The sequence below is a fragment of the Megalobrama amblycephala genome, linkage group LG3, assembly GCF_018812025.1.
Source record: "Megalobrama amblycephala isolate DHTTF-2021 linkage group LG3, ASM1881202v1, whole genome shotgun sequence".
NCBI classification, from domain to species: Eukaryota; Metazoa; Chordata; class Actinopteri; order Cypriniformes; family Xenocyprididae; genus Megalobrama; species Megalobrama amblycephala.
Genome location: NC_063046.1, coordinates 16290832 through 16317015, shown reverse-complemented (window position 1 = coordinate 16317015; position 26184 = coordinate 16290832). Strand labels below are relative to the sequence as shown.

General features: G+C 39.9%; 1 protein-coding gene across 5 annotated transcripts in view; it reads left to right on the top strand.

The window, feature by feature from the left end:
• The window catches only part of herc1 (HECT and RLD domain containing E3 ubiquitin protein ligase family member 1), a 53815-nt gene that overhangs the window by 5822 nt on the left and 21809 nt on the right, over window positions 1-26184 (top strand). For 3 of the 5 annotated variants that reach the window (XM_048184255.1, XM_048184258.1, XM_048184254.1), the window contains exons 4-40: window positions 481-675; window positions 771-1082; window positions 1196-1292; window positions 1637-1780; window positions 1905-2032; window positions 2180-2324; window positions 4726-4897; window positions 5541-5675; window positions 5876-6041; window positions 6141-6266; window positions 6374-6580; window positions 7404-7556; window positions 7679-7811; window positions 7900-8091; window positions 9257-9472; window positions 9616-9789; window positions 10437-10551; window positions 10641-10761; window positions 11178-11352; window positions 13539-13821; window positions 14212-14332; window positions 14423-14474; window positions 15826-16094; window positions 16176-16406; window positions 16788-16908; window positions 16997-17234; window positions 18691-18860; window positions 18941-19096; window positions 19175-19281; window positions 19363-19473; window positions 19555-19725; window positions 20312-20551; window positions 20679-20762; window positions 21695-22224; window positions 23730-24511; window positions 25101-25317; window positions 25416-25576. In XM_048184255.1, coding sequence (XP_048040212.1) covers window positions 481-675; window positions 771-1082; window positions 1196-1292; window positions 1637-1780; window positions 1905-2032; window positions 2180-2324; window positions 4726-4897; window positions 5541-5675; window positions 5876-6041; window positions 6141-6266; window positions 6374-6580; window positions 7404-7556; window positions 7679-7811; window positions 7900-8091; window positions 9257-9472; window positions 9616-9789; window positions 10437-10551; window positions 10641-10761; window positions 11178-11352; window positions 13539-13821; window positions 14212-14332; window positions 14423-14474; window positions 15826-16094; window positions 16176-16406; window positions 16788-16908; window positions 16997-17234; window positions 18691-18860; window positions 18941-19096; window positions 19175-19281; window positions 19363-19473; window positions 19555-19725; window positions 20312-20551; window positions 20679-20762; window positions 21695-22224; window positions 23730-24511; window positions 25101-25317; window positions 25416-25576 — 7150 coding nt within the window. The remainder of the gene's footprint in view (window positions 1-480; window positions 676-770; window positions 1083-1195; window positions 1293-1636; window positions 1781-1904; window positions 2033-2179; window positions 2325-4725; window positions 4898-5540; window positions 5676-5875; window positions 6042-6140; window positions 6267-6373; window positions 6581-7403; window positions 7557-7678; window positions 7812-7899; window positions 8092-9256; window positions 9473-9615; window positions 9790-10436; window positions 10552-10640; window positions 10762-11177; window positions 11353-13538; window positions 13822-14211; window positions 14333-14422; window positions 14475-15825; window positions 16095-16175; window positions 16407-16787; window positions 16909-16996; window positions 17235-18690; window positions 18861-18940; window positions 19097-19174; window positions 19282-19362; window positions 19474-19554; window positions 19726-20311; window positions 20552-20678; window positions 20763-21694; window positions 22225-23729; window positions 24512-25100; window positions 25318-25415; window positions 25577-26184) is intronic. The other 2 variants (XM_048184257.1, XM_048184256.1) reach the window with 2 other exon arrangements.

Sequence of the window (26184 nt, the reverse complement as noted above, 5' to 3'; positions counted from 1 at the left end):
CAACATTGATAACATAAAAAAAAAAAAAGGAACTCACTGCTCTTGGCAGGGCAACTTTAGCTGAAATAGGCCACTTGCAACCAAACATTGCCATTATTTTATTTATAGGTCTGCTTCTCAGTCAAACACATTGATGTATGAATGCATATGTTAATTATTCAGTGCAGACTTTTAAACAATTGAGATTCACTTGTATATTTTCCTTTTACCTGTCCATGATATCATTATTGCTGTGAGCGATTGTTCTCACATACTTGTCAGCCAAAAATCCAGTTTGTGCAAAAATCCATAGTGAACAATTAAAAGATAGTTTCTACTACTTTAAGCTGCTATCTGTAACATGCTGCACAACAAATCTGCCCTGCTGTATCTAAAAATAGAATATTAGGAATTTATGCCATACCAATCATTCTGCAGACTGAAATGGGCAATGTGTTTGACACTCTCGATTTGTTTCAAATTGGTTTCCTGATGTTGTAGGTGTGTCGCATGGCTTCAGACTACTCGAGAACTTGTGCGAGTCCAGACAGCATCCAGGCGGGTGAGGCGGCGATGGTATCTGAGACCTGTGAGGTCTATGTGTGGGGCAGCAACAGCAGCCACCAGCTTGTAGAGGGCACTCAAGAGAAAATCCTCCAGCCCAAACTAGCTCCCAGCTTCAGCGATGCACAAACGGTAGAAAGCATCTTCATATTAACTATTCATACTCTGTTAGTGTCCTCCTTTATGCCCATAATGGATATTTGATGACCACTTCTCCTGTCTTTCAGATTGAAGCTGGCCAATACTGCACATTCGTCATCTCCTCGGATGGTTCAGTCCGAGCGTGTGGAAAGGGCAGCTATGGTCGCCTGGGACTGGGTGACTCAAACAACCAGTCCACTCTTAAAAAGCTGACCTTTGAACCTCACCGTGCCATTAAGAAAGTATCATCATCCAAAGGCTCAGACGGCCACACGTTAGCCTTCACCAGTGAGGGGGAGGTGTTCAGCTGGGGTGACGGAGATTATGGCAAACTGGGTCACGGCAACAGCTCTACCCAGAAATACCCCAAACTAATACAGGGCCCTCTACAAGGAAAGGTACTGATTTCATGCAGTTATGCATCATTTGAGCTTTTTGGGCTCTCAGAACAGACCTGTGTGTTTAAATGATTAATGTTTTCTGTTTCTTGTTTGTGTGTGTGTGTTTGTAGGTGGTAGTTTGTGTTTCAGCAGGATATAGACACAGTGCTGCAGTCAGTGAGGATGGAGAACTCTACACTTGGGGAGAGGGCGACTTTGGCAGATTAGGTATATAACTGTCTAATACGTATATTATGTTATATTTATTATTATACATATAAAAAAAAAAAAAAAGATAATAAGAAATGTTTCTTGAGCACCAAATCAGCATATCAGAATGATTTCTGAAGGATCATGTGACTCTGAAGACTGATGTATGCCGAATAATGATCCTGAAAATTCAGCTTTGCATCACAGGAATAAATTACATTTTAAAATATATTATAAAAAGAGGTTATTTTGAATTGTAACAGTATTTTACAATATTACTGTTTTTACTGTATTTTGGTCAAATGCAAAATAAATAAAATGTATGTTTGTGTATCATTGATTACATTTGTCTACATCTGTAGGTCATGGTGACAGTAACAGTAGGAACATTCCCACGCTAGTTAAAGACATCAGTAATGTGGGTGAAGTGTCCTGTGGAAGCTCCCACACCATTGCGCTGTCTAAAGATGGACGTACAGTCTGGTCATTTGGAGGCGGAGACAATGGTGAGTTGAGTTAACCTGTGCCACTTGTTCTGCCAAAGAGATATTTGAGACATTTGAGAAGGCTTGTTACCTTCTTTTCTTTGTCAACATATAATAATGTGAACTTGCTGGCATTTATCTTCAGGGAAACTAGGTCATGGTGACACCAATCGTGTGTATAAACCCAAGGTAGTAGAGGCGCTACAGGGAATGTTCATACGCAAAGTATGTGCTGGCAGCCAGTCATCTCTGGCTCTCACCTCTACTGGTCAGGTATGACACATTACTAAGCCACAAATTATTGTGTTTTGATGATAGATTATAAAGAAAAAAAACCCAGCCAATTTGAGTTCATGTTGACTCTATTGACTCTAATGCAGTGAATATTAATAATAAACACACCATTTATTTATTGTGCAGGTGTACGCTTGGGGTTGTGGTGCGTGTCTTGGCTGTGGTTCATCGGAGGCCACAGCTCTAAGGCCAAAGCTGATCGAGGAACTTGCCACAACCAGAGTAGTAGACATCTCCATAGGAGACAGCCACTGCCTTGCTTTATCACATGGTAAGGGATCACTGTGCAAACCCATTGAATTGGGTACTCAAATAAATGGCTCTGTCTGGTATGCTTAAGTGGTTGGTAGTGCAACAACATTACTAAAGAGAACGAGATGTTTCCGTATAGGGCTGGATGATTAATGAATTTTATGTATTTTCAGGGAGTGTTCTTGTGGGGCATTAAAAAGTCTTAAAAGTCTGCAATTAGAATCTCCTAATTTTAAGGCCATAAAAAGTCTTTATTTTTTTTTATTTTTTTTCTGCTAGGCTTTAAACTGTAAGGAGAGGTCTTAAATCCAATAGAAAATGTGGGCTTTTAGGACGTGTAACACCAAGTCTTTGTTAGTACCCAGGTTGCAGCTTGCTTGACTGTTATGTACGTCTTTTTTTATGTACATGACAGTGCAGGCTTCCCCAGAGATGAGTAGGGGAGGGGGAGTTGCTTGGGAAAAGAGAGCAGGCAGATTCGAGCGAAATGGGAAGCCAAAATTTAACTCCCAATGGCTCGAAAATGACCGGTTTCAGAGATGGTTGGCAACAACTAAGGACAGCAATGAAGCAAAGTGCAATTTATAACACAAGACATTCGGTACTATGGAAAGATGGTTGAATCTCGAAAGAGTCCAAACACAACTACAAAACAGGCTGCTTCTATTGTAAGTTTTACGCCATAAAACTGGTTTGATTTAAAGGTGCCCTAGAATCAAAAACTGCATTTACCTCTGCATAGTTAAATAACAAGTGTTCAGTACATGGAAAAGACATACGTTGAGTTTCAAACTCCACTGCTTCCTCCTTCTTATATAAATCTCATTTGTTTAAAAGACCTCCGGAAAACAGGCGAATCTCAACATAGCACCGACTGTTACGTAACAGTCGGGATCATTAATATGTATGACCCCAATATTTGCATATGCCAGCCCATGTTCAAGGCATTAGACAAGGGCAGCCAGTATTAACGTCTGGATGTGCGCAGCTGAATCATTAGACTAGGTAAGCAAGCAAGGACAATAGCGAAAAATGGCAGATGGAGCGATAATAACTGACATGATCCATGATTACATGATATTTTTAGTGATATTTGTAAATTGTCTTTCTAAATGTTTCGTTAGCATGTTGCTAATGTACTGTTAAATGTGGTTAAAGTTACCATTGTTACTTACAGTATTCGCGGAGACGAGCCGTCGCTATTTTCATTTTTAAACACTTGCAGTCTGTATAATTCATAAACGCAACTTCATTCTTTGTAAATCTCTCCAACAGTGTAGCATTAGCCGTTAGCCACAGAGCATATAGCCTCAAACTCATTCAGAATCAAATGTAAACATCCAAATAAATGCTATACTCACAGGAATCGATGCATGCATGCAGTATGAATGACGAACATCTTGTAAAGATCCATTTGAGGGTTATGTTAGCTGTGTGAACTTTGTTTATGCACTGTATAACTGCACTTATAGTCGAGAGCTCGGGAGGGCAGGGAGTGAGAGATTTAAAGGGGCCGCGCAGCCTGAGTCGGTGCATAGTTAATGATGCCCTAAAATAGGCAGTTAAAAAATTTTATTAAAAAAAAATCTGTGGGGTATTTTGAGCTGAAACTTCACATACACATTCAGGGGACACCTTAGACTTATATTACATCTTTTGAAAAGACGTTCTAGGGCACCTTTAAAATGTGCAGCAACTCTATTAATTACAACTTTTGCTTCCTACAATTATTAAGAAAAGATAATTGAGATAAAATGATTATTGTGCCGCATTCCATTTCACAATGATTCACACGTTTTGTCTATAAATTGTTGTTATAAAACCAATGCACCTTGCCATTATAACATTTTGCTTTTCGCCCTCTCCCTAAAATACCAAACTCACTTCCCGCCAGGCTGTGGCATGTTTAGTTCAGACTGAGCTAAGATGACAGAAAGAGAGCCTTTGGTCAACAAGAATTTTGCAACATGTTTGATCTAATTCATTTTTATGTACTTTATATTATTTAAAAACAATACTATTTATTTAGTATATTTCTTTACTTTTTTATATATATATATTTTTTTTTTTTCTTTCGTGTGTGTGTGTAATAACAGTAAATCATTAGAGTGTTAGGTTTGTGATCCTCTTAATATATTCTCATATTTTGTAAACTTAATAATCAGTAATGTAAGTCTTCTTTTTGGGGCTGTACTAAGGGTTGTGTGAACTGTAGTTCGAGATAGTGGGGGTTCAGATTAGTAGCAGAAGGGTATGTGCTGACTCAGACTCAGATAAGGTGAAGCGAGGGGGCCTCACGCATGATGTCACAGACATTTTGACGCTGTGTACTTAAACAGAACATGTACAGTTCACGTGTATTAGGAAAAATGGTCAGGTAATCTTTTATATTTTTTTTCATGTGGATGTTTTTGATAAAGACAATGAAGTGTATGCCTGGGGTAATAACTCCATGGGTCAGTGCGGTCAAGGGAATTCCACCGGCCCCATCACCAAACCCAAGAAGGTGATTGGTTTAGATGGAGTGGCCATTCAGCAGATCTCTGCTGGCACCTCCCACAGCCTGGCATGGACTGCCCTCCCAAGAGACAGGTTGGCAAACTCATTGAACCATTTCATAACTTTGTTATTTGTGCCTTTTAGGTCTTAGAAGCTTCTTGCTATAATAAATCAACAAACTTTGTCGTGTTCTGTTTTTCTTTTTTCTTCTAACTCACTTTTCATCATTCCCATATCCAGTGTTGTGGAAAGTAACTTTTAAAAGTGATGCGTTACAATATTGCCTTACTCCCTGAAAAAGTAACTAATTATGTTACTTAGTTACTTTTTTATGGAAAGTAATGCATTTCGTTACTTTTGCTTTACTTTTTCTCACCTGGGATGGGCTTGCTTGTTTGATTTTTAACAAAAAAAAGTTCTGTTTTTGGCAAATGTAAAGACCCTTTCACACCAAAATTGAAAAGAATAAGGCTCAGGCTTAAGGAAGTGCAACCTTATTTCCGATTTCTCTCAACATGGGGACAGGAGAGGTGTCAGTCTATAAATGGGAAAACAAAGTAACTTGCGTTACTTTTTTGAAAAAGAAACTCCGATATTTTGTTTTGAAATTAAAAATGAGTTACTTTACTAGTTACTTGAAAAAAAGTAATCTGATTGCATAACTCGCATTACTTATAATGCATTACTCCCATCACTGCCTATATCTATGCTAATGATCTTGTGTGTATGTATAAAGGCAGGTGGTGGCCTGGCATAGGCCCTACTGTGTGGACCTGGAAGAAAGCACTTTCTCTCACCTCCGCTCGTTTCTGGAACGATACTGTGATGGCATCAACAACGAGATCCCACCGCTGCCTTTCCCATCTTCCAAGTGAGTATTCTGCCACCATCATAGACGAGTGGAGCCTGCCTTGTTTTTTAAGTGCATTAATATCACTGGAGAATTACTGCTGCTGATATGATTTAGTTGAGATCAAGTTTCAATTGATTTTCTAAACCATCCTGAAGGTTATTAAATATTGAGTATATATCTTCTTGCACTATGGAGTAAATTTGTTTTTGGGCCAACAGGGAGCATCATAACTTCTTGAAACTATGTCTACGGCTCTTGTCCAATCACCTGGCTCTAGCTCTGGCGGGGGGCGTGGCCACCAGTATCTTGGGACGGCAAGCGCGGCCACTCCGCAATCTGCTTTTCAGACTTATGGATGCGTCAGTGCCTGATGAAATCCAGGAGGTCTGTGTTTACATGTGTTTTGCCACATATTTGTTGCTGTGATGGTTTACTGTGGCCTGTGTTTTTCTCTGATTAGTAAAAATAAGTTGCGTTTTGTAGGCTGTCATTGAGACTCTCTCTGTGGGAGCCACAATGCTGCTGCCTCCTCTGAGAGAGAGAATGGAGCTTCTGCACTCGCTCCTTCCTCAAGGACCAGACCGCTGGGAGAGCCTCTCCAAAGGACAGGTACTTATGTGTGCCTGTATGAAAAGAAAAAACAATTTAAGTTGCTTAACTTAAAGAATTGTCTGTTAGTCATACTCCTATGAATGCGTGTGCTTTTTCTGCCTCAGAGGATGCAGCTGGATATAATCCTCACCAGTTTGCAGGATCACACCCATGTGGCATCTCTGCTGGGGTACAGCTGTCCTCCAGATGCCTCTGAGCCTCCCGCTCTACCTTCTGACTCTGTGCCTGGCACTCACTCTGACACACATCCTGACACACATTTGGCAGAGATCCTCATGAAAACTTTACTCAGGAACCTGGGCTTTTACACGGTCAGTCATCGGCAGCTCTTATCTTGATTTACACGTTTATATTAAATTATCATTCATTACAAAATATTTCAGATGTGTGTCTTTCAATGCATCTTGTTATAGGATCAATTAGTCAGTAATAATGGTGACTTTGTTTCACAAACTTTTATTACGCAAAACTTTTGTGACCGGCATCACTGAAATTAATAATGCCGTTTAGAAAGTGACTGAGATGTTGATTCAGTGGCCACTCGCATGGATTCAGTGAGTTCATACAGTAAAGGATTCACCAGACTAATTCAAACCAGTTACTATTTTTAAGTCTTTTTAATGATTCATTAAACAAACCAGCTCATACGGTAAGAGTCATTTGTTCCTGAATCAATACACTTGCCTGTTTTTGCATGCAACCTACAAAGACAACTAAATAGAAATGCATTTTGCGGTACATATACCGAATATGCAAACTGATATACACATATTTGGAAAAAATGTTTTTTTGTTGTTGCTGTGTTTAATGTCAACCGTTTTTTTTTTTTTTTTTTATAGAACAAGGGCATGTAAAACTGTAAATCATATTTGGAGAGATTCAGCCAGTACTCTTGTCTGCCAAATGGATCTTGTCTTGTCTGTAAAAATGTAAACAGTGTCCTGTTTGTGAATGTAAACTGATTCAAGACGATAAATTGGATATGTGTCACAATATCGTATCTGTGTATTACACTTGCGGCGTAAATGCAACCTCTGATATTCACTGAAGATCATCTTCTCAACTGTGGTCCAACCTGCTCTTTTGTACAATCTTCAACAACATCCTGTGTGCTTGTGTGTGTTAATCTCACAGGACCAGGCGTTTGGAGAACTGGAGAAGAACAGTGATAAGATCTTGCAAGGAACATCTTCATCTGATAGCAGCCAACCAGCTCACCTCCATGAACTGCTCTGCTCTTTACAGAAGCAACTACTGGCCTATTGCCATATCAACTGTGTTACAGAGGTACTTGCGCAACTAAATGTATATCATGAACAAACATGAATCTCAATCTCAAATAGGCCTTTTTTTTTTTTTTTTGGTCAGAATAGTCTGACTTTCTTTTGTATGTGAATCTTTTTTTTCAGGGCTCCAGTAGTGTTGCGCTCCTCCATAAACACCTGCAGTTATTATTGCCTCACGCCACAGATATCTATAATCGCTCTGCAACACTTTTGAGAGAAAGCTCTGGAAACGGCAGTGTGCGTGAGAAGCTACGAGGTATATTCAGTACACACGGTTTTGCTAAATGCGCTCATAACTATATGCAAATGGACGTGCTAATTTTGCCTGTGTTTGGATTTGGTAGATGTGATCTACATGTCTGCAGCAGGCAGCATGCTGTGTCAAATTGTGACATCCTTGCTGTTATTGCCTGTTTGGGTGGCACGGCCACTGCTCAGCTACCTTTTGGACCTGCTTCCCCCACTGGACCGTCTCAACAGACTCCTGCCTGCCGCCACACATCTTGAGGAACAGGAGCTGCAGTGGCCGCTACATGGTCAGTCACATTCACTGTCTTGAAATTGTCAAGAATCAATGTGTGCATCAGTGCAAAGTAATAGCTGGTTGTAGGTTTAAATTACATTGGGGCCGATTTGTCATCTATCACTAATATCCACTTGTCCAAAACATTTAAAAGATTTTAATAGATAGATAATGTTTGATAGAAAATACCTGTATATGTATAGATATGGTAGATGGATTATTTTGTTTAGAATTAACATATATGTGTGTACATTTAAATAATTTTAAGCAGTCTTGTATGCCCCTTGAGAGTTTCGCTGAGGCCTCTTAGTGGGCCCTGGACCCTCTTTTTGGGCCTGTTTACACCTGGTCACTTCATACACTGGGCCACATAAATGTGTCTCCGCAAAACAAATATAAATCCAATTTTCAATTCCCACGCTATATGCAGATTTAATGAAATTCACATCACCAAAAGCAACAAATATGAGCTGCATTTTATTGATCATCAGCTAATCAATCAGCTTACTTTCAGTTTCATTTGCGGCAGTTTGTGCGTTGTCTTGCTGAAGAGATACTCAGCTGCTCATCTGCGGCGATGCGTGATGCAGTAGCGCTGTCATATCTGGCAATAACATGTTATTTAGCCTATAACACGCTCTCGCATGTTTATTTTTTAGCATTTTTGGGAGGAGTAAAATTTACATATGCGGTTTCAACAACCAGATGCATTTAGATTCCTGTTCCATTTAGAAGTGGTTTGAGTGATCGGATTTAAATCCGTCTCGAATGCATTTCGGAGGGGATTTACACCTGGTATTTTTACGATCAGATGAAGTGATAAAGCATGAAGTGACCAGGTGTAAACAGGCCCTTTGAGAACCACTCATCACTCAAGAGCCGCTCATCTCTCATTTGTTTTGAACTTCTTTAGCTTTAATCTGTGCTAAGGTTAAAGTGTACTTTATTGTCCCAGAGTGAAATTTCTATTGGGCTAAAAAAAATACAGCCACTGCATCACATAAGTCACACAACACATAACGCACTTACTTAGTGTTGTTTAATAGCTTGATTGCAGATGGAATGACCCAATTCTTAAACCGGTTTAATCTACAACTTGACATTCTTAACCTCCTACTATTTTTCTTTCACTCACAAATCTTATATTTACAACATTTTCCTTCCCTGTCTTCCTGTAGGCTCTCCAGATCTAGTTGATCCGGTGTGCGTGTCAGGACCGGCGCAGTTCTGGGTGTGGTTGGTAGATCTGGAGCGTACCGTAGCGCTGCTGGTGGGACGTTGTCTTGGAGGAATGCTTCAGGGAGCCCCACCCTCACCAGAGGAGCAGCACACTGCCCACTGGCTCAAAACACCACTTTTCAGTAATGGCCTAGAGACTGATATACCCCAGCTTGGTATGCACACACACTGAATTTACTTTTATCATTAAATGTCCTCCTGTTTCATTTTGAAATTTGGCTTATGGAAGTATTATATAAAGGCTGTGAATGCCGTTTCATGTTGATGTCAAAGCTGAACATGTGTTTATGTGTTTCAGATGCTTGTATAAGCTCTCTGCTGGAGGTGGCTCTGTGTGGAAATGAGGAGCAAAGACCGTTTGACTGTCAGTTGCATGCTGACATGAGTGTGCTGGTCGATTTGGCCCTTGGATCAACTAAAGAGCCCACACACAGCCTGTGGACAAACATGCAGGACTATGCCATCAGCAAGGGTAGGACACAAACACAGAACATAAATTGAGGATTATGGAAAGAGTATTATAAATGATTCACTGATGATTAGCTTTACTTACGTAAGTGCTTGCATAGTCTCAGAAGTCACACATTAATCTGTACAAACCTTGTAATGCTTCTATTTTTGTGGTGTTGGGTAGACCCACTCAAGGTGAAATCTCATTGGTCCAAAATCTCATTACACACAATTTGTTTTGTTGCATTTGATTTAGACTTTGTGTCAAGTGTCATTTCTTTTATATAAAGGCATTTGTGTTTCTGAAAGCAGTCTGGATCTAAATGTAGAATTTAACTAATATTTGAGCTTATTCACAGTTACTACCTAGAGGTTACAGTACAATAAAAAAGCAATTGACACTTTTATCCACTGTTATGTTACAGCTCATAAACCTTAATAATCATAAACCTTGGTCATATGGTCATAAACCTTCATAAGACCTTTATGGCTTTTTAACTATCAAGTTATTGAATTTTATATAAAGTTGTTGGTTAAAAACAGGCCTGTTTTTTGGCATTAGTGTTATCAACTTGCATTTGTGCAAGCCAACATCTCTGATGGCATTACATGTTCATTAAACCTGTTTTTTTTGTGTGTGTGTGTATTTGTTTGTGTGTGTTTGCGTAGATTGGGACAGTTCGTCACTGCCAAATGAGGCTCTGTTAGACACAGTGTCCCGTTTTGTACTTGCTGTCCTGCTGAAACACACAGGGCTGCTGGGACAGGCGTGTGGAGAGGGGAGGTATGGCATTATATACTACACAACTATGGATAATGCTACACTGTGGATGCTACTAAAGCATTTATCTCTCATTTTCTGTCTTCCTTCAGATATCAGCCATGTAAACTGTTGGCAGAGGTGTATCGCAGTGTGTATAAGGTGCGGAATCGCCTCTTGGCTTGCAAGAACATGGAGCTCATCCAGACTCGCTCGTCATCACGAGAACGCAGAGTATGACTTCATTACAATTTATATTATCAGCATAACAGTTTGATTAAAACATTTTTAGCATCTGGCATGTCCCCGTTTTTTTTTTTAATGACAGCATCACGTGAACTGGCACAAACTTTGTTTTAAAGGAATAGTTCAATCAAAAATGAACATTTCGTCTTCATTTACTCATCCTCATGTTGTTCTAAACCCCAAATTATTTTCTTTCATCTGTGGAGCAAAAGATGTTGGAGAAGTGCACTAAATTGCGATTAAGGAAAAGTTGTCTAAATGACTCTTTTTAAACACTTTTTAAACAATATATATATTTATTTTAATGTTTCTGTTTCCAGACTTAAAATAAAATCCTGGAATTTTAAGGTGGTTAGACTTTTGGATCCCTCTTTATGTAAAGCCATTTCTCCTTCTGTGTGCAGATCTCTGATAACGTGGACTCTGTGGAGATGGACCCTCAGGAACACTCTTTCACCCGAACTATAGATGAGGAGGCTGAACTGGAGGAGAGAGACCGAGAGAGGGAAAGGGAGGAAGGACACCAGGAGCAGGAAGATGATGAGGAGGAAAGAGAGCATGAGGTCATGACCGCAGGAAGTGAGTTCAGACACATTTGAATGGCATGTGTGTGTGTGCTGATGTTGGCTGATGCTTTGAGTGGCATGGAGCAAATTTGTCACACACATTCACACACTTTGTGTACTTTTACATTTTACTGTCTGAGAACTTAATTGCACCAAAAATAAACATTCTGTAACTGTTTATTTACCCTCTTATCATTCCAAAAACGTATGCTGCTATTTTATAACTGATTTTTTTTTTTTTACACAGCTATCTATTGATAGGAACAGACCAAAATTTAAGTTATTCACAAATAATCTCATTCTCCTTGTAAAATGAACCTCATACAGGTTTTATGAGGATAAATAATTAATGACAACATTTTGCTTTAGTTCTCTATTATTTTAAAGATATATAGTAATTGGATTGACAGTGAAAATTGCGCTGTGCTAGAATTCTCCACACAATATACACTATCGTTCAAAAGTTTGGGTTCGCTATGATTTTTAAAAGAAGTTTCTTGTGCTGCATTTATTTGATCAAAAATACATTACAAACGGTCATATTTTGAAATATTATTACAATTTAAAAAAACTGTTTTCTATTTGAATATATTATTCCTGTGATGTCAAAGCTGTATTTTCAGCATCATTACTCCAGTCTTCAGTGTCACATGATCCTTCAGAAATCATTCTAAATTTAGATGTGCGAAAGAACTTGATTTATTTAAAATAGAAATGTTTTGTAACAATATAAAAGCCTTTACTGTCACTTTTGATCAATTTAATGCATCCTTATTAATTTCTTAAAAAAATGATCTTACCCCACACTTGTGAACAGTGTACTAATAAAGACCCTAAAATTATCTGTTGTTACACATTTGTTACACACATTTAGGCACTTTTTAAAGGGTTACTTCAGGATTTAGCATTAAGCTTTGTATTAGTAGAATACCACTAGTATTTTCGAATTACCGTGCTTTCCCCCTTCATATCAGCCCGAGATGAGAGATTTATGCATTTTTATTCTGTAAAAAAGCCTCCGATGACGCAAAAATCGTCATTTTGCGTCATCGGAGGCTTTTTTGGCCAGAGGCTTAAAACTACAGCCAGTAATAGCAGGTAGTTCCGCATTTTTTCACCACGCCCATACATATGTGCGTTTACTCACGGACATAGATCAAAGATTTTATCAAAAGTGGGTGTCAATTATATTTTTAAGCTTACAATAATTAACATTATTTTGTTATAGTCTGCACTACATCAGTGGTTCATCTCGCAAATTTATCGGTCTCTGCAGTCATCTCAACCAATACAGCAACAGGCTTTTGTGGTAACGTTAGCATACATAGATAAATAGACTAACTCAGTTTTACAGAGCAGTGGCTTTACTTTGATAACAGTCAACTTATATGCATCTTATATGTAATTGTCTCTCTAACGTTACTTTGCTAAGTGTGCAGTTTTACTGCTACCTACAACACTACATATAGGCTACTGTGTTATCAGTCTAGTATCAGCGAGTCTTACCTCTAGGCGAATACGCTTAGTACCAGATGCCCAGGCTGTTCGTCCTCTGGGAAAGTGAATATCGATCGCGGTGTCCTTCAGAATGGTTCTCTTCATCGCAAGGATATTTGGTTCGTAGTCCTCGTGCTTGAAATGGAGACTACATATTCTGCGTTTTTTTAGGTTTTCTATAATGGTGTCATCTCCAAACTTCGGGTGTTTGATGGCCCGCAGCCACTGTTTACATCGCTCCAAATCTTTAACTTAATCGGAAAATGATGGAAACTTACTTGTCCTTTCCTGGTTTTGGGTGTACATCCAGGTACAAAGCAATTTAGCACCATTTCGTTGTAAATGTATGAACTAATTTATAGAATTAATATGTAACAAAGCAAGCCTAGTTGTTTGAATTTTCCTGGTAATGCCGCCTGTAACCGATAGGCGTGGTTTGGGCGTGGCCTCGCAAGGGCAGCAAAACAAGTGCATTCTGGGAATTGTTGTCTTTCATCCACATTAGTCAAAAATACATTTTCTGCCTTTTCTCAGTCTAGAAAGCTCCAAATTCAAAAATAATTTCACATTTCTACTACATAAATGACCAATTTTAAATACACATTCATCTTTCCAGGGGTGAAGTACCCCTTTAACCGCGTCATGCTTCTTGGCTGCTTCCCTAACCCGGCCGCTCTCTGTCTTATGTCTTGGCGGGCGCAGAAATCTTTCAATGTTTCCTATCAGCACGGGAGGCAGCGAGAGGAAGGGAACGAGATCGTACCGGAAGCATGAGCGTACAGGAAGAGCCGGCTCAGCCCGGTCCCGAGCGCAGGAGCAGCACAACTCCTCAGGAGGGACAGGATCTTTACACAACCGCGTGTAATGCCGTCATCCACCGCTGCGCAATGCTCCTGCTGGCCGTCAGCACGCCGCTCGCTCAACACATCAGTCAGCAGCCCCTGACAGGTGGGGGCAACCAGGACGGTGGCGGGTTTATGCCGAGGTGAGTGACGTCGTCGTTATAAAGTACAGGTAGCTGATTAAACAAGCCTTAACTTTCAAATGTAACCCTTATCTTTGGAGCCTGAGGTCTCACTGAACTTGTTTACCTCTCCAGTCTGCTCCAGTGCTCTTGACTCGCCCAAGAATGCCTGACCTACTTTTAAAGATTTCATATTATCAAGTTGCAAGAGACCTTGTGTCCTGCCCTAATTTTAAAGCACTGTTACAAGCTGACTTAATTTCCATTAGCATAAAAGCAGCAGCCTGCTCATCATTTCAATAAATAAAAAAATTATTAGCGCTGTTAGGTCCTGTTTTATTGACATGATTATGTGTTATGCCCACTCACAGGAAATGTAACATTTATTTCCTGTTTTCATTTTGTGTATAGGAGCGAGAGCTTGTCAGCAGAGAGTCGGTCCATCCAGAGCAGTCCCAGCTACAGACTCACAAAATCCAGGAGTGAGTCTGATCTCTCCCAGCCAGAGTCTGATGAGGAGGGATACTCACTGGTGAGATCTGTGACACATGCACGCTACCTTATCTGCTTTACTTGCTGTATAAATTGCATTTATGTAACCTGCTGGTGTGACCCATTTCAGAATGCAAGAAGGAATGTGGATCTGGATTTAGCTTTCACTCCTAAAAAAAGAGGTAACTGCCCCTCCCCCAACACTTTGACCCTCTAGCAGTCACACTGTACTGCTCTGTATATTTGTATATCTGTGTACACATGTAATGTCTCTGACAGCTCTGTGTCAGGCTGTTTTCTTCTACTTGGCTAAATGAGTCCATACATTTAAAGCTTCTTCATGTTCTGCCAAAATTCATAATTTTCTTATGTAAAATAGTAATTTCACATAATACTCATTCATGTTCAGACATGCGCACGGTCTGTGGCTGTAGAATTCCACAGAAAAACACACTTTTCAGTAGAATTGAGTCACCTGTCTTTGCTGTTCACCTGTTTTGCACATACCCTACCTCTCAACTGTAAATCCTACACCTTGTACTGGAAATATGACATCAGATCCTGATTTGTTATAAAAAGTCTTTGAACAGTAGATTATAGGATGCCATTTAAGCTGCTTATGCTTTGTTAGTTGTTTTGTAAACAGTCATAGCTACATAAATTAGACATTTTTGATTCTACAGTAAATTGCACATGTGATTTCACACCCTTTTTTTGTCGACTGTTGCCTCTATGCCTGGGATTTTAATGATGCTATTGGCTACTAATAAATGGCTCATCAGGTCCATTAAGCATATATTACCATATTTAAATTCTTTCCCCAGATTTTCCCTTACAATCAGGACCAAAGTCCCTTTCAAGGAAAGTCTGTTCACTCGGCGGCCATATTTCGTCCATCCAATACCAAGTCCTATCTATTTGAATGGGGGAATCTTGAAATCTCAAAAACTTCTTGGCGAACTCCCTATTAAATTACATGTTTTAAAATCAGCAACAAAATCTGACATGAAACGTCCCATAAATGTTGTTTCCAATGCTAAAATAGCATTAAAAAAGCATATTTTTCAGGCTAGATAAGCCAATGCGCATGTGCAGTCCTGTGAGCGAGTCTCAGGGTCCTATAGGAACCGGAGCCTCTAACTGCAGCTGCAGTGACGCAATGACTTCATCAATCAGCGATTGACTCTTTTACTTAGAAGGCAGGACGTATTCTGCCATGTTACGCGTTGCGGTTTCTCCCATTCATAACTAATGGGAGTGAACCGTCTTTCTATATCTATAGTCTTTGTCAGAACTGAAAATGTTGTCAGAACTGAGAATTTGAATCTCAATGTTTCCTGTTAAAAGTATCACTGTGATCCCTTTACTGCATAATTATTTAATAATTTGAAATACAATTCAACTATATAGAAATATATTTATATAATAATTAAATATAGATTATACATATTTAAATTAATATATATAAATTAAATTAAACTTAAATACAATATACATACTTATTTGTTCAACAGATTTTGTGTTGTGTTTAAGGTTTTCTCTACAGTTCTCCAGACTCTTCTGCTGATTGGTTTGGGGGACGCTCAGCCCGTGAATGTTTGTACAGCTCTCAACAGTCGTACGAGGAGTCAGACCTCGATCTGAGCCAATCACTCAGGCTCCATGCTCTCATCGAGAATATAGTGAACTTCATCAGTGGAGATGTTGGGAATGCTCCAGCGTTCAAGGAACCAGAAGAGAGTGTGTCCACCAGCCCACAGGCCATTATTATAGCCGTGGAGCAGCAGCAGAGCCGAGCGGAGGTACGTGCATGCAGCCTTTTTATTTGTCTTTGTTACTACAGATGCTTTCACCTTTTATGATTGTTTTATGTGTTTCCATAGTTGCGTCTGGAAGCCCTTCATCAGATTGTGGTGTTGATTTCTGGGATGGAGGAAAAAAGCAGCCAAGCAGGCTCTGGAGGTGGAGGTGGAGCTGGACGCACAAGCCTCAGTTTTCACTCTGCCTCTCTGCTAACATCGGTCAGACTGCAGTTCCTGTCGGGATGTTTCGGCCTGGGTGCCGTCAGTAATGGGGGGCCAAAGGGGGAGAGTGTCCAGCTACACCATTACCAGGTAACTGTGACATTGATCTAAACTTTGACTTGTTTCAGAGTAGAGGTATTGGTAAAATATTTTGAATGTGTGGCATACCGTTCAAAATGTATTTATACATAATAATAATAATAAATGAATAACAAGCAATGGATTGAGTTTCTGAACATAGTTGAGCTTCTTTGTAGGTCATGCTGGCTTAATATGAGCTAATTTGGACTGGGGTATGTAAGCATAAGGCCTTATTGAGAAAATACCCCTAAAAACAGCGTTTAAAATGGATGTGAGCAGTTTAGTTTTGTCCAATAAACTGGAAGAACTAAAATGAATTCTCATAACATGCAAAAAAAGGTATGTTATTATTTATGCCATTATCTCCATGTGCTTTGTCTTTCCTTGTAGGATGGAATCAGAGCAGCCAAGAAAAGTTTACAGATGGACATTCAGACAGCTGTGCATAAGATATATCAGCAGCTGTCGGTCACATTAGAGAGAGCCCTACAAGCTAACAAGCACCACATAGGTAATGTATTTGAGTATATACTATATTAATGTATGTGGCATATTTTGTTATACTGAACATATATTCACAATGCTGTGTGTGTTTCCAGAGGCCCAGCAGAGGCTGCTATTGGTGACAGTCTTTGCTCTAAGTGTGCGATACCAGCCGGTCGATGTATCTTTAGCTATCTCCAGTGGCCTTTTAGATGTTCTCTCGCAGCTTTGTGGAACTGAAACCCTACTTGGACAGACACTGCAACTCCTGCACAAGCCTGCTGGCTCTCAGCTCAGCACTGCCCTCAAAGTGGCCAGCACCAGATTGCTACAGATACTAGCCATCAGCACCGGGTACAACACAGTTCACTCACTGACTATTAACACCTGGTTTTTTCATAGCCAATCTGAACCCTCAGTGTTGTATGTTTTAAATTATAATGCTAGTGCCTGAATGTTCTTTAGGGAACTTCAGACAGTGTAAACAAAGTGCCAAAATCTCAGTGTTTTTTTTTTTTAAAGAATACTTTTATTCAGCAAGGATACATTAAATTGATCAAAAGTGACAGTAAAGACATTTTATAATATTACAAAAGATTTGTATTGTGAATAAATGCTGTTCTTTTGATTTCTGAAAGATCATGTGACTCTGAAGACTGCACTAATGGCTGCTGAAAATTCAGCTTTGCCATCACGGGAATAAAATACTTTTTAAAGGGGACCTATAATGCCCCTTTTACAAGATGTAATATAAGTCGCTGGGGTCCCCAGAACGTGTCTGTGAAGTTTCAATTCAAAATACCCCACAGATCATTTATTATAGCTTGCCAAATTTGCCCCTATTTGGATGTGAGCAAAAACACGCCGTATTTGTGTGTCCCTTTAAATGCAAATGAGCTGCTGCTCCCGGCCCGCTTTCCAAAAAAAGGGCAGAGCTTTAACAGCTCGTGCTTTGGTTGCTCAACAACAACAAAGCTGGAGAATCTCACGCAGCCAAAATGACGATTGTCAGTAAAGGTGTTCAGCCTTACGTTGTTCAAACCGGAGTCGGACACTGATGGAGAGACTCAGGAAGAAGTTACAACTTTTAGAGTGCAACTGGATGTGTCTGAACAGTTAGTGGATACATTTATGTAGTTGCTGTGGAGTTGATTCATCTCATCGACTAGCATGTGCCATCATTTTGTGCAAATCCAGCATTGAATTGACCCTCGTTTGTGAAGCAGTCTGGTGTAAAATGACGGCATGGCAACAACACTCTACTATAACAACTCTTCCTCTTCTCTAAAGCAGCCCAACATGACCTCACCCCCTTTGTTACGTGTTCTCGGGGGCAGGGTTTATGTAAATTTTAGGGTTAGTGAATTTTAGGGTTGTAGTCCTTAAACAGCAAATTATTTTAAAGAAAAAAATCTCCCTTTGCATTGAACTTTGAGCATCGGAACTTTGCAGATGTTGTTTATGCTCTAACAGACACATTACACACTTAACCTAAGTTAAAAAGTGGAATCATAATCATCTACCCCCTTTAAAATATAATAAAATATAAAACGGTTATTTTAAATTGTTATAATATTTCACAATATTACTGTTCTAGCTGTATTTATCAAATTAATGCAGCCTTGGTGAGCATAAGAGACTTCTTTCAAAACATAAAAAAATCTCCCTGATCCCAAATTTATGAACAGTATCATAAATCTATCAGTAGATGATTAGTTTTGTTTGGCGACATCATGTGTTAAGACTTCTTTTAGCAGTAGCAGTTGAAGACAGAGTGACTGACTGTTGCTTTCTCCTATCTTTCCATCAGGACATATGCGGACAGGTTGAGTCCTAAGGTGGTCCAGTCCCTGTTGGATCTCCTGTGTAGTCAGCTGAAGACTCTGCTGGCTCAGGCTGCTGGAAGCACACTCAGTGCAAGTACAGAACTGCAGGAGAAAACGGACGACTGCGCAGATGCTCAGAAAAAAGATTTTCGAGGTAGGGCACTAAGAGCTCAACAGCCACATGTTCGCTCAGTTAATTTTGTGGTTTTATATACTGCTTTTATTTTGATGTAGCATTGTTACGCAAGACACACACCGCAGAGCTGCACCTTGGAGACTTCTTGGTGTTTTTGCGGCGTGTCGTCTCTTCCAAAGCAATCCAGTCCAAGATGGCCTCTCCTAAATGGACTGAAGTCCTTCTCAACATTGCTGCTCAGAAATGCTGTTCAGGTAATACAGCAGTGTCCCAGCAACATCATCTTTTCCGCGTGCTATTTGTTAGATTAGCTGAATGTGTGTGTTTTGCAGGCATTCCATTGGTTGGAAATTTGAGGACACGGCTGTTAGCCCTGCATGTTCTGGAAGCTGTACTTCCTGCCTGTGAGAGCAGTGTGGAGGACCATCAGATGACCCAGGTTTGACTTCACACAACTTTATTGTGCTTTTTATATTGAATATTTGTAGAAGAGATAAATCAATTTGACTTTGTGTGGTAGGTGGTGGAGAGGTTGTTCTCGCTGCTCTCGGACTGTATGTGGGAGGCACCTGTTGCTCAAGCAAAGCACACCATCCAGCTAAAAGAGCGAGAGCAGGAACTCAAACTACAGGTGAGGGAGATAATCAAGTGTAAGACCTTTAACTGCTTCAAAATGTACTCATACTCAACATGGCCTTTCTGGTTGTTTTAGGGTGAGACAGAAGAGGAAGAAGAAAATTTGCCTATCCAGGAAGTGACCTTTGACCCTGAGAAGGCTCAGTGCTGTGTGGTGGAAAGCGGACAGGGACTGACACATGGCAGTGGGGGCAAAGGTTACGGACTGGCCTCCACTGGCATTTCTTCTGGCTGTTACCAGTGGAAGGTTCTACACTTTATTTTACAGTACCATTCGAAAGTTTGGGGTTGATGAGATTTTTTTTTTTATTATTGCAAAAATATGAAAGATGGCAAGAAAATAACTAAAGAAGAAAATCTCTAAGATTTTTTAAAATAACTGTTTAAAATAATTGTTTTCTATTTGAATATATTTTAAAATGTAATTTATTCCTGTGATGGTAAAGTTGAATTTTTAGCATCATTACTCCAGTCTTCATTTTCACATGATCCGTTAGAAATCATTCTAATATGCTGAATTGCTCAAGAAACATTTCTTCTTATTATCACAGTTGATAATTGTGCTACTTAATATTTTTGTGGATATTTTCTTTTAATGATTAAAAAGTTCAAAAGAGCAGCATTTATTTGAAATAGAAATCATTTGTAACATTATAAATGTCTTTACTGTCACTTTTGATCAATTTAATACATGCTTGCAGAATAAAAGTATTATAAAAAAAATCTTAACTCTCTCAAAGTGTATGTACACACACATCTTTGCAAGCTGATAGCATAATATGTCATTCTCTCAAGCTATGTGAGTATAAGTGCATATCATTGTTGTTTTTCAGTTCTATATCGTGAAGGAGAATCGTGGAAACGAGGGAACGTGTGTGGGTGTTTCACGCTGGCCCGTTCATGATTTCAACCACCGCACAACAGCAGACATGTGGCTCTACCGCGCATACAGTGGCAACCTCTACCATAATGGAGAACAGACCCTCACGCTGTCCAGCTACACACAGGGAGACTACATCACCTGTGTGCTGGACATGGAGGCGAGGACTGTGTCCTTTGGCAAGAATGGAGAGGTGCGGTGCAGCCCACTCATGAAGACAAATATTCATGTCTCTCATGTCAATAGCTGAGCTGTAACACCCATTGTCTTACTCTCTTTTATCGTATATATGTGCTAAACCATGTGGCCTTATGTGGCAGGAACCCAAACTGGCCTTTGAAGATGTTGATGCTACAGAGCTCTACCCTTGTGTCATGTTCTACAGCAGCAACCCAGGAGAGAAGGTTAGACCCAGAGATGCTGATGTTTATTTGACCCCTGGGGTTTTCCTTTTGTCTAAAATAACTCTGATAGACACCATTTTTGACTGTTCAGACTGCATTACAATTATTGGTTGAAGGTCAGTTTAAGCTTCTATTTATTTATTTATATTTATTTTTACCTTCCAGATGAAAGGAAAAATTCAAATCAGGATATTTGTGAAATAAAGATTTTGGTCAATAACAAAATGTTATGTTAATATAAAAATAAAATGTTTTTTTTTTTTAATTGAATATTATATATAATGATATTAAAGATGCGCGGATCGCGGTTATTTCAAACCACATATGGAAGTAGCTCAAAACGGATTTGGATATAATATTACTTTTACTTTTAAGTTAATGGATATTTTTTATATTACTTTTACATTTAATTCACTTTTATTTCAGTTTATTTTTAGTTACATTTTAGTTTTTATTTATTTCCAGTTAATAATGTTAGTGTTTAACATTATTAACTACTTATTTCATTTAGTTGCTTGGGCAACATTTCTAATTTTCCTTTTAAGTTTTTCATGTAATATTTCTAGTTTATTTCAATTAACAAAAAGTTAATTTTGAATAATGATAATAAACCTGATAAATTTGAGTCTTTTTGAATGATTCCTTTAAAAAACAAATGACTCTTATGAACTGCTTTTTTAATCAAAACACTGTATTCACATTGGATTTTGCCTGCAAAATTTTCTCCCCATTATTTTGTACTACATGGTCTTCTTATCTCATATTCAGTTCAGACTGCAAAGTCACATTCAGAACTAAACTATGATTTCTTTTGCTGTGGCGCTGTAGAATGCGATGTTGCTCTAGCATAACGGTCATAGCACAAAAATGAATACTGGTGGGCAAATTTCTACAGTTTTCTATATTGTTTTAATTGGACTCCTACCCTGCAGGTAAAAATCTGTGACATGCAGATGAGGGGCACACCACGTGACCTGTTACCTGGCGACCCGATCTGTAGCCCTGTAGCAACTGTCCTCGCAGAAGCTACTACCCAGCTTGTCCGGATCTTACACCGCTCGGAGCGCTGGACCCAAACCATCAACCACAGCATCCTCCAACGCCTCCAGCAGATCAGGGGCTGTCTGCGAGAAGGAGCTTCTCCGGCAGGGGCCACCAGACTGCGCAAGAGCCGCTCAGCACAGAGCCGAGAGGAGCAGGACGAGAAGGAGGAAGAGCGAGAGGAGGAGAGAGGAAGAAGCGGACGGCACACTGCGGCAGAGCTGTCGGAGGCACACCTGCGGACGCTGTGCCACCAGGTGTGGCCGGTGTTAGCTGTGATAGGGGGAGTAGATGGTGGGTTGAGGATGGGGGGACGGTGTGTGCACAAGCAGACGGGGAGACACGCCACTCTGCTGGGTGTGGTGAAGGAGGGGAGCACATCAGCTAAGGTGCAGTGGGATGAGGCGGAGATTACCATCAGGTGAGAAATGGGTATTGTTTGCATGGTTTATTGATCTCTGAATGTTATATTGAGGCTTTTTCCTCGTTCCTGCTCCCTAGAGGTCTCCAATTTTTCTTTCTTTCTATCTAGTGCTCTCTTGGTCTATTTTAGGGATGTGCGACAACAGCCAATTTCATTAAAGATTAAATGGAAATTTTGTAACCTACTAGTCTAACAAACACCTAGAAAGAGTGATCCATTTAAAATAGCCTACTTAAAGCCACAATATGTAAATTTTCACCACTTATTCAAAACAAAGGCATAGGTTGATGACACCTTGATTTTGCGGAATCATGGGAGGTGTTGTCTGAAAAGAATCGGGATGGGGCAGAAATCATGTTCATGGATGAGATTATTAATGTTACTGTAGTATGAAGCAGAGCAGGGCTGAGTGCTGTGTGAGCAGAAACGAGGCCGCTGGAGCGATTGCTAATGAGGGATGAGCGCGACACACATCACGAGAGCAGCGGAACTTTTATTATGCCGAAGTCACCGATTCCGCTTCTTCCGGTCAAATGTATGTGGGCCAACGCAGCGCTGATACATTTGTGTGTTGAATGTTGTTATAGTGCTATTCTGCGTTTGCTGTGCGGCTACTATGAGACACTTAATGCACACTGCAGTAAGCTAGATCGATATTAGTCACGGTAAAACATGGTACTCACTGTAAATCAAGAAAACGAGATTTAAACAATAAGACTTAATATGTTAAGCTATATAACAATGATTCCTTTTCTGTCAATGAATGTATCCTTCCAAACAGTTGCTCGTCCGACTAATAAAATGTATAATATATTAAAGCGTCTTTGGTGTTTCCATGGTTTCTACAAAATAAAACCGGAAACCGAGGGTAGTGTGGGTATGATGTCATTGATAGTCGATGCACGATCAAATCCCATACTGAATGCAGCTGAAAAATATATGCATTATGAATCATGATCATTGTACATTACATTTAAGCTTTCCCTTAATTAACATTAGCCAATTATAGACACATTAATTAAAATCAAATGAATCAATTGGCATTGCAGGATCAATATGAACATACTCAGTTATAAAAACAATTTCTCAAATCAAAATTAGTTAACATAAATCAGCATGCCATGGTATTGCTGTGTGTTACCACAGCCACTGCTTGCACGTCCGTGCTTGAGCTTCTAGTGTAAGAAAAGTGCCTGTGCACATGACAGTTGGCAAAATCGCAAGAAAAGCTTGACATGTACTGGCAACTATACATTATTTAAGGATATTCTATTTTTTTAGGACATTGTTATAGGATCTGTTGTTGTCAAATAAGTTTCAGCAGTATTGTTTAGTCGACTAGTCTCGCACATCCCTAGACTCTTTTTTTCCTAATCATTTCATTGCTTTTTCCTTTGCATTAGTTCCATGATGTTGCATGTTCCCTGGCCCTCCTCCCTGCTCCCTCACTTTCTCTCTCTGTCTCTTTCTCTGTTTGGTTTGTCACTCTTTTTTTATTGAAGCTTCCCCACTTTTTGGTCGCCCAGTGACACGCCGTTGTACAACTTGGAGCCGATAGAGCCCCTTCCCTTTGACGTTTCTCGTTTCCGCGGACTCACTGCGGCTCTGCTTCTGGACCTCACTGCCCTTGCCAGCCTGCAGGACGACAGCTCCAAATCCAGCTCTAACCGCCGGCATGAACGAAGACACCGGCACGAACCCCAGGAAGAACGAGATAACGAATCACGGGCCAAACCAAAAGAAGGTGCGGGAGACCTGCGTGTATCTCACAGCTTAGATGAGGTTCGAGCTCGTGCACCGCCCAACTCTCGCTCTGAGAGCGAGTTGGCTGCCTACACACAGGATGCCACACAGCAGACTCCAGCAGAGGGACGCCGCAGACTGCAGGAGATGGTGGGGACAAGGGGGAGCTCGCAGGAGGCGGCTGCGCAGGTGGAGGTACATGCGGTACAGCTGTCGTATCTGTATCTGGGAGCGATGAAGACCCTGAGTGTACTTCTGAGCTGTAGTAAATACGCAGAACTGCTGCTTATCCCCAAAGTGATGCCTGATAGTGGCCATAATGCAGATTGTGCCAGCCCTGGGGTCAGCGTGTGTCAGGAGGAGGCGGAGCTGCGATCAGCTCTGCAGTTTCTGATGCGACACATGGTGAAGCGGGCAGTTATGAGGTCACCCATCAAAAGGGCGCTTGGGCTGGCAGACCTTGAGCGGGCACAGGCTATGATCTACAAACTGGTGGTCAATAGCCTACTTGAAGAACAGGAGGGCCATAGTTCCAAACCAGGTATATATATAAACCGAATATATAACACTGCTTTTCATAAGTTTGTAATCTTATGTTTGCCAAAGTTGTATTTATGTGATCAAATATACATTAAGTACAGTAATACTGTGAACTTTTATTACAATTTTTCTATTTTAATTTAAATATAATTTGATGGCAAATTTTTTAGCAAGTTAAGGGTATAGTTCATTTTCCGCGTTCTGCTTTGTCTTTGTCTTTGTCAGCCTTTCAAAGTGTACTCCTTTGGCAGTAAGCACAGAAAGACACATTTGCGCGTGAGCACTATCTATTGGACTGTTTTCAAGTGCTGTTGTACTCGCACAAAAATTGGGTTGCACATGGGCAGTGCGTGGACAAAACGTGGATCTGTTGCAAAACGTGGATTGCCAAATATACTTTGGACTTTAAATTTAATTACTTAATATAGAATTGATAGTTATTTTTAGAGAATTTTTGGTTTTTTCCCCTATGAAATGGCAAAATAGTAGCAAAAGCCCTTTATTTTGCATTCGTATTTAGATCACATATAGCACTCTCTTTCTCAGGACACAGTTTTCTTCATAAAGTATGTGAATGTGTGTGTTTTTAGTGGACACAGAGTGTGAGGAGTTAGAGGGAGAGCAACAGTTTCAGACTCCGGTCACCACCTCCCCCTCAGCTTCCAGCAGCACCTCCTTCATGAGCTCCTCGCTGGAGGACACCACCACAGCTACCACACCCGTTACCACAGCAACCACACCTGTTACAGATGCCGAGACTGCACCGGCTTCTGAATCACCTGGAGTGATGCCCCTCAGCCTGCTCAGGTGCACACCCAACCTGTGTCTTTCTTTTTGAGAGTATGTGAACATAAAATCTTTCAACATATGTGTCATGATCAATCTGCATGTGTATGTCTGAGCAGGCAGATGTTCTCCAGCTACCCGACAACGACCTTGCTGCCAGCGCGTAGAGCTCAGACCCCTCCCGTCTCATCACTGCCCACCTCGCCATCAGACGAGCACGGCCGGAGACAGAGCCTTACATCACCTGAGTCCCAGCCTGCCAGAACCACCAGTAGGACAGGTACAAATACACACACTCACAATATGTTTCTCATAATTAGTAAAATGGGGTCCAAATGTCTGAGAACACATCAAAAATATGGAATTTAAAAATTAAATTTTAAATTATATATATTGCCGGCCAAAGGTTTGAATTTGGATTTTTTTAATTAGTTTATTTTTTTTTTTTAAAGAAGTCTCTTATGGTCACCAAGGAGATTATTTTAAAGCATTATCTATTGTGAAGGGTCATATCTGCAATTTATTCATGTGATTGCAAAGCTGAATTTTCAGACTGTATTCTTGAGTGTCACATGATGCTTCAGAAATCTTTCTGATATGCTGATTTGGTGCACAAGAAAAAAGTCTGATTTATTTTCAGTGTTGAAAACAGATTTTTTTTTTGGTGGAAATTGCCATACACAACCATTAAAAAGTTTCAGGTAAGATTTAAAAAAAAAAAAAAAAAAAAAAGATAATCGCAGCCTTGATTTGCATAAGTGACTTCTTTCAAAAACATTAAAAAAAGTCAAATACTAGGAAATTACAAAATTCAGGATCATTTTTCAGTTCAATTCAATAATATTTAAAAAAACAAAAAACAAACAATGTATTTAATTAGAAATGCAA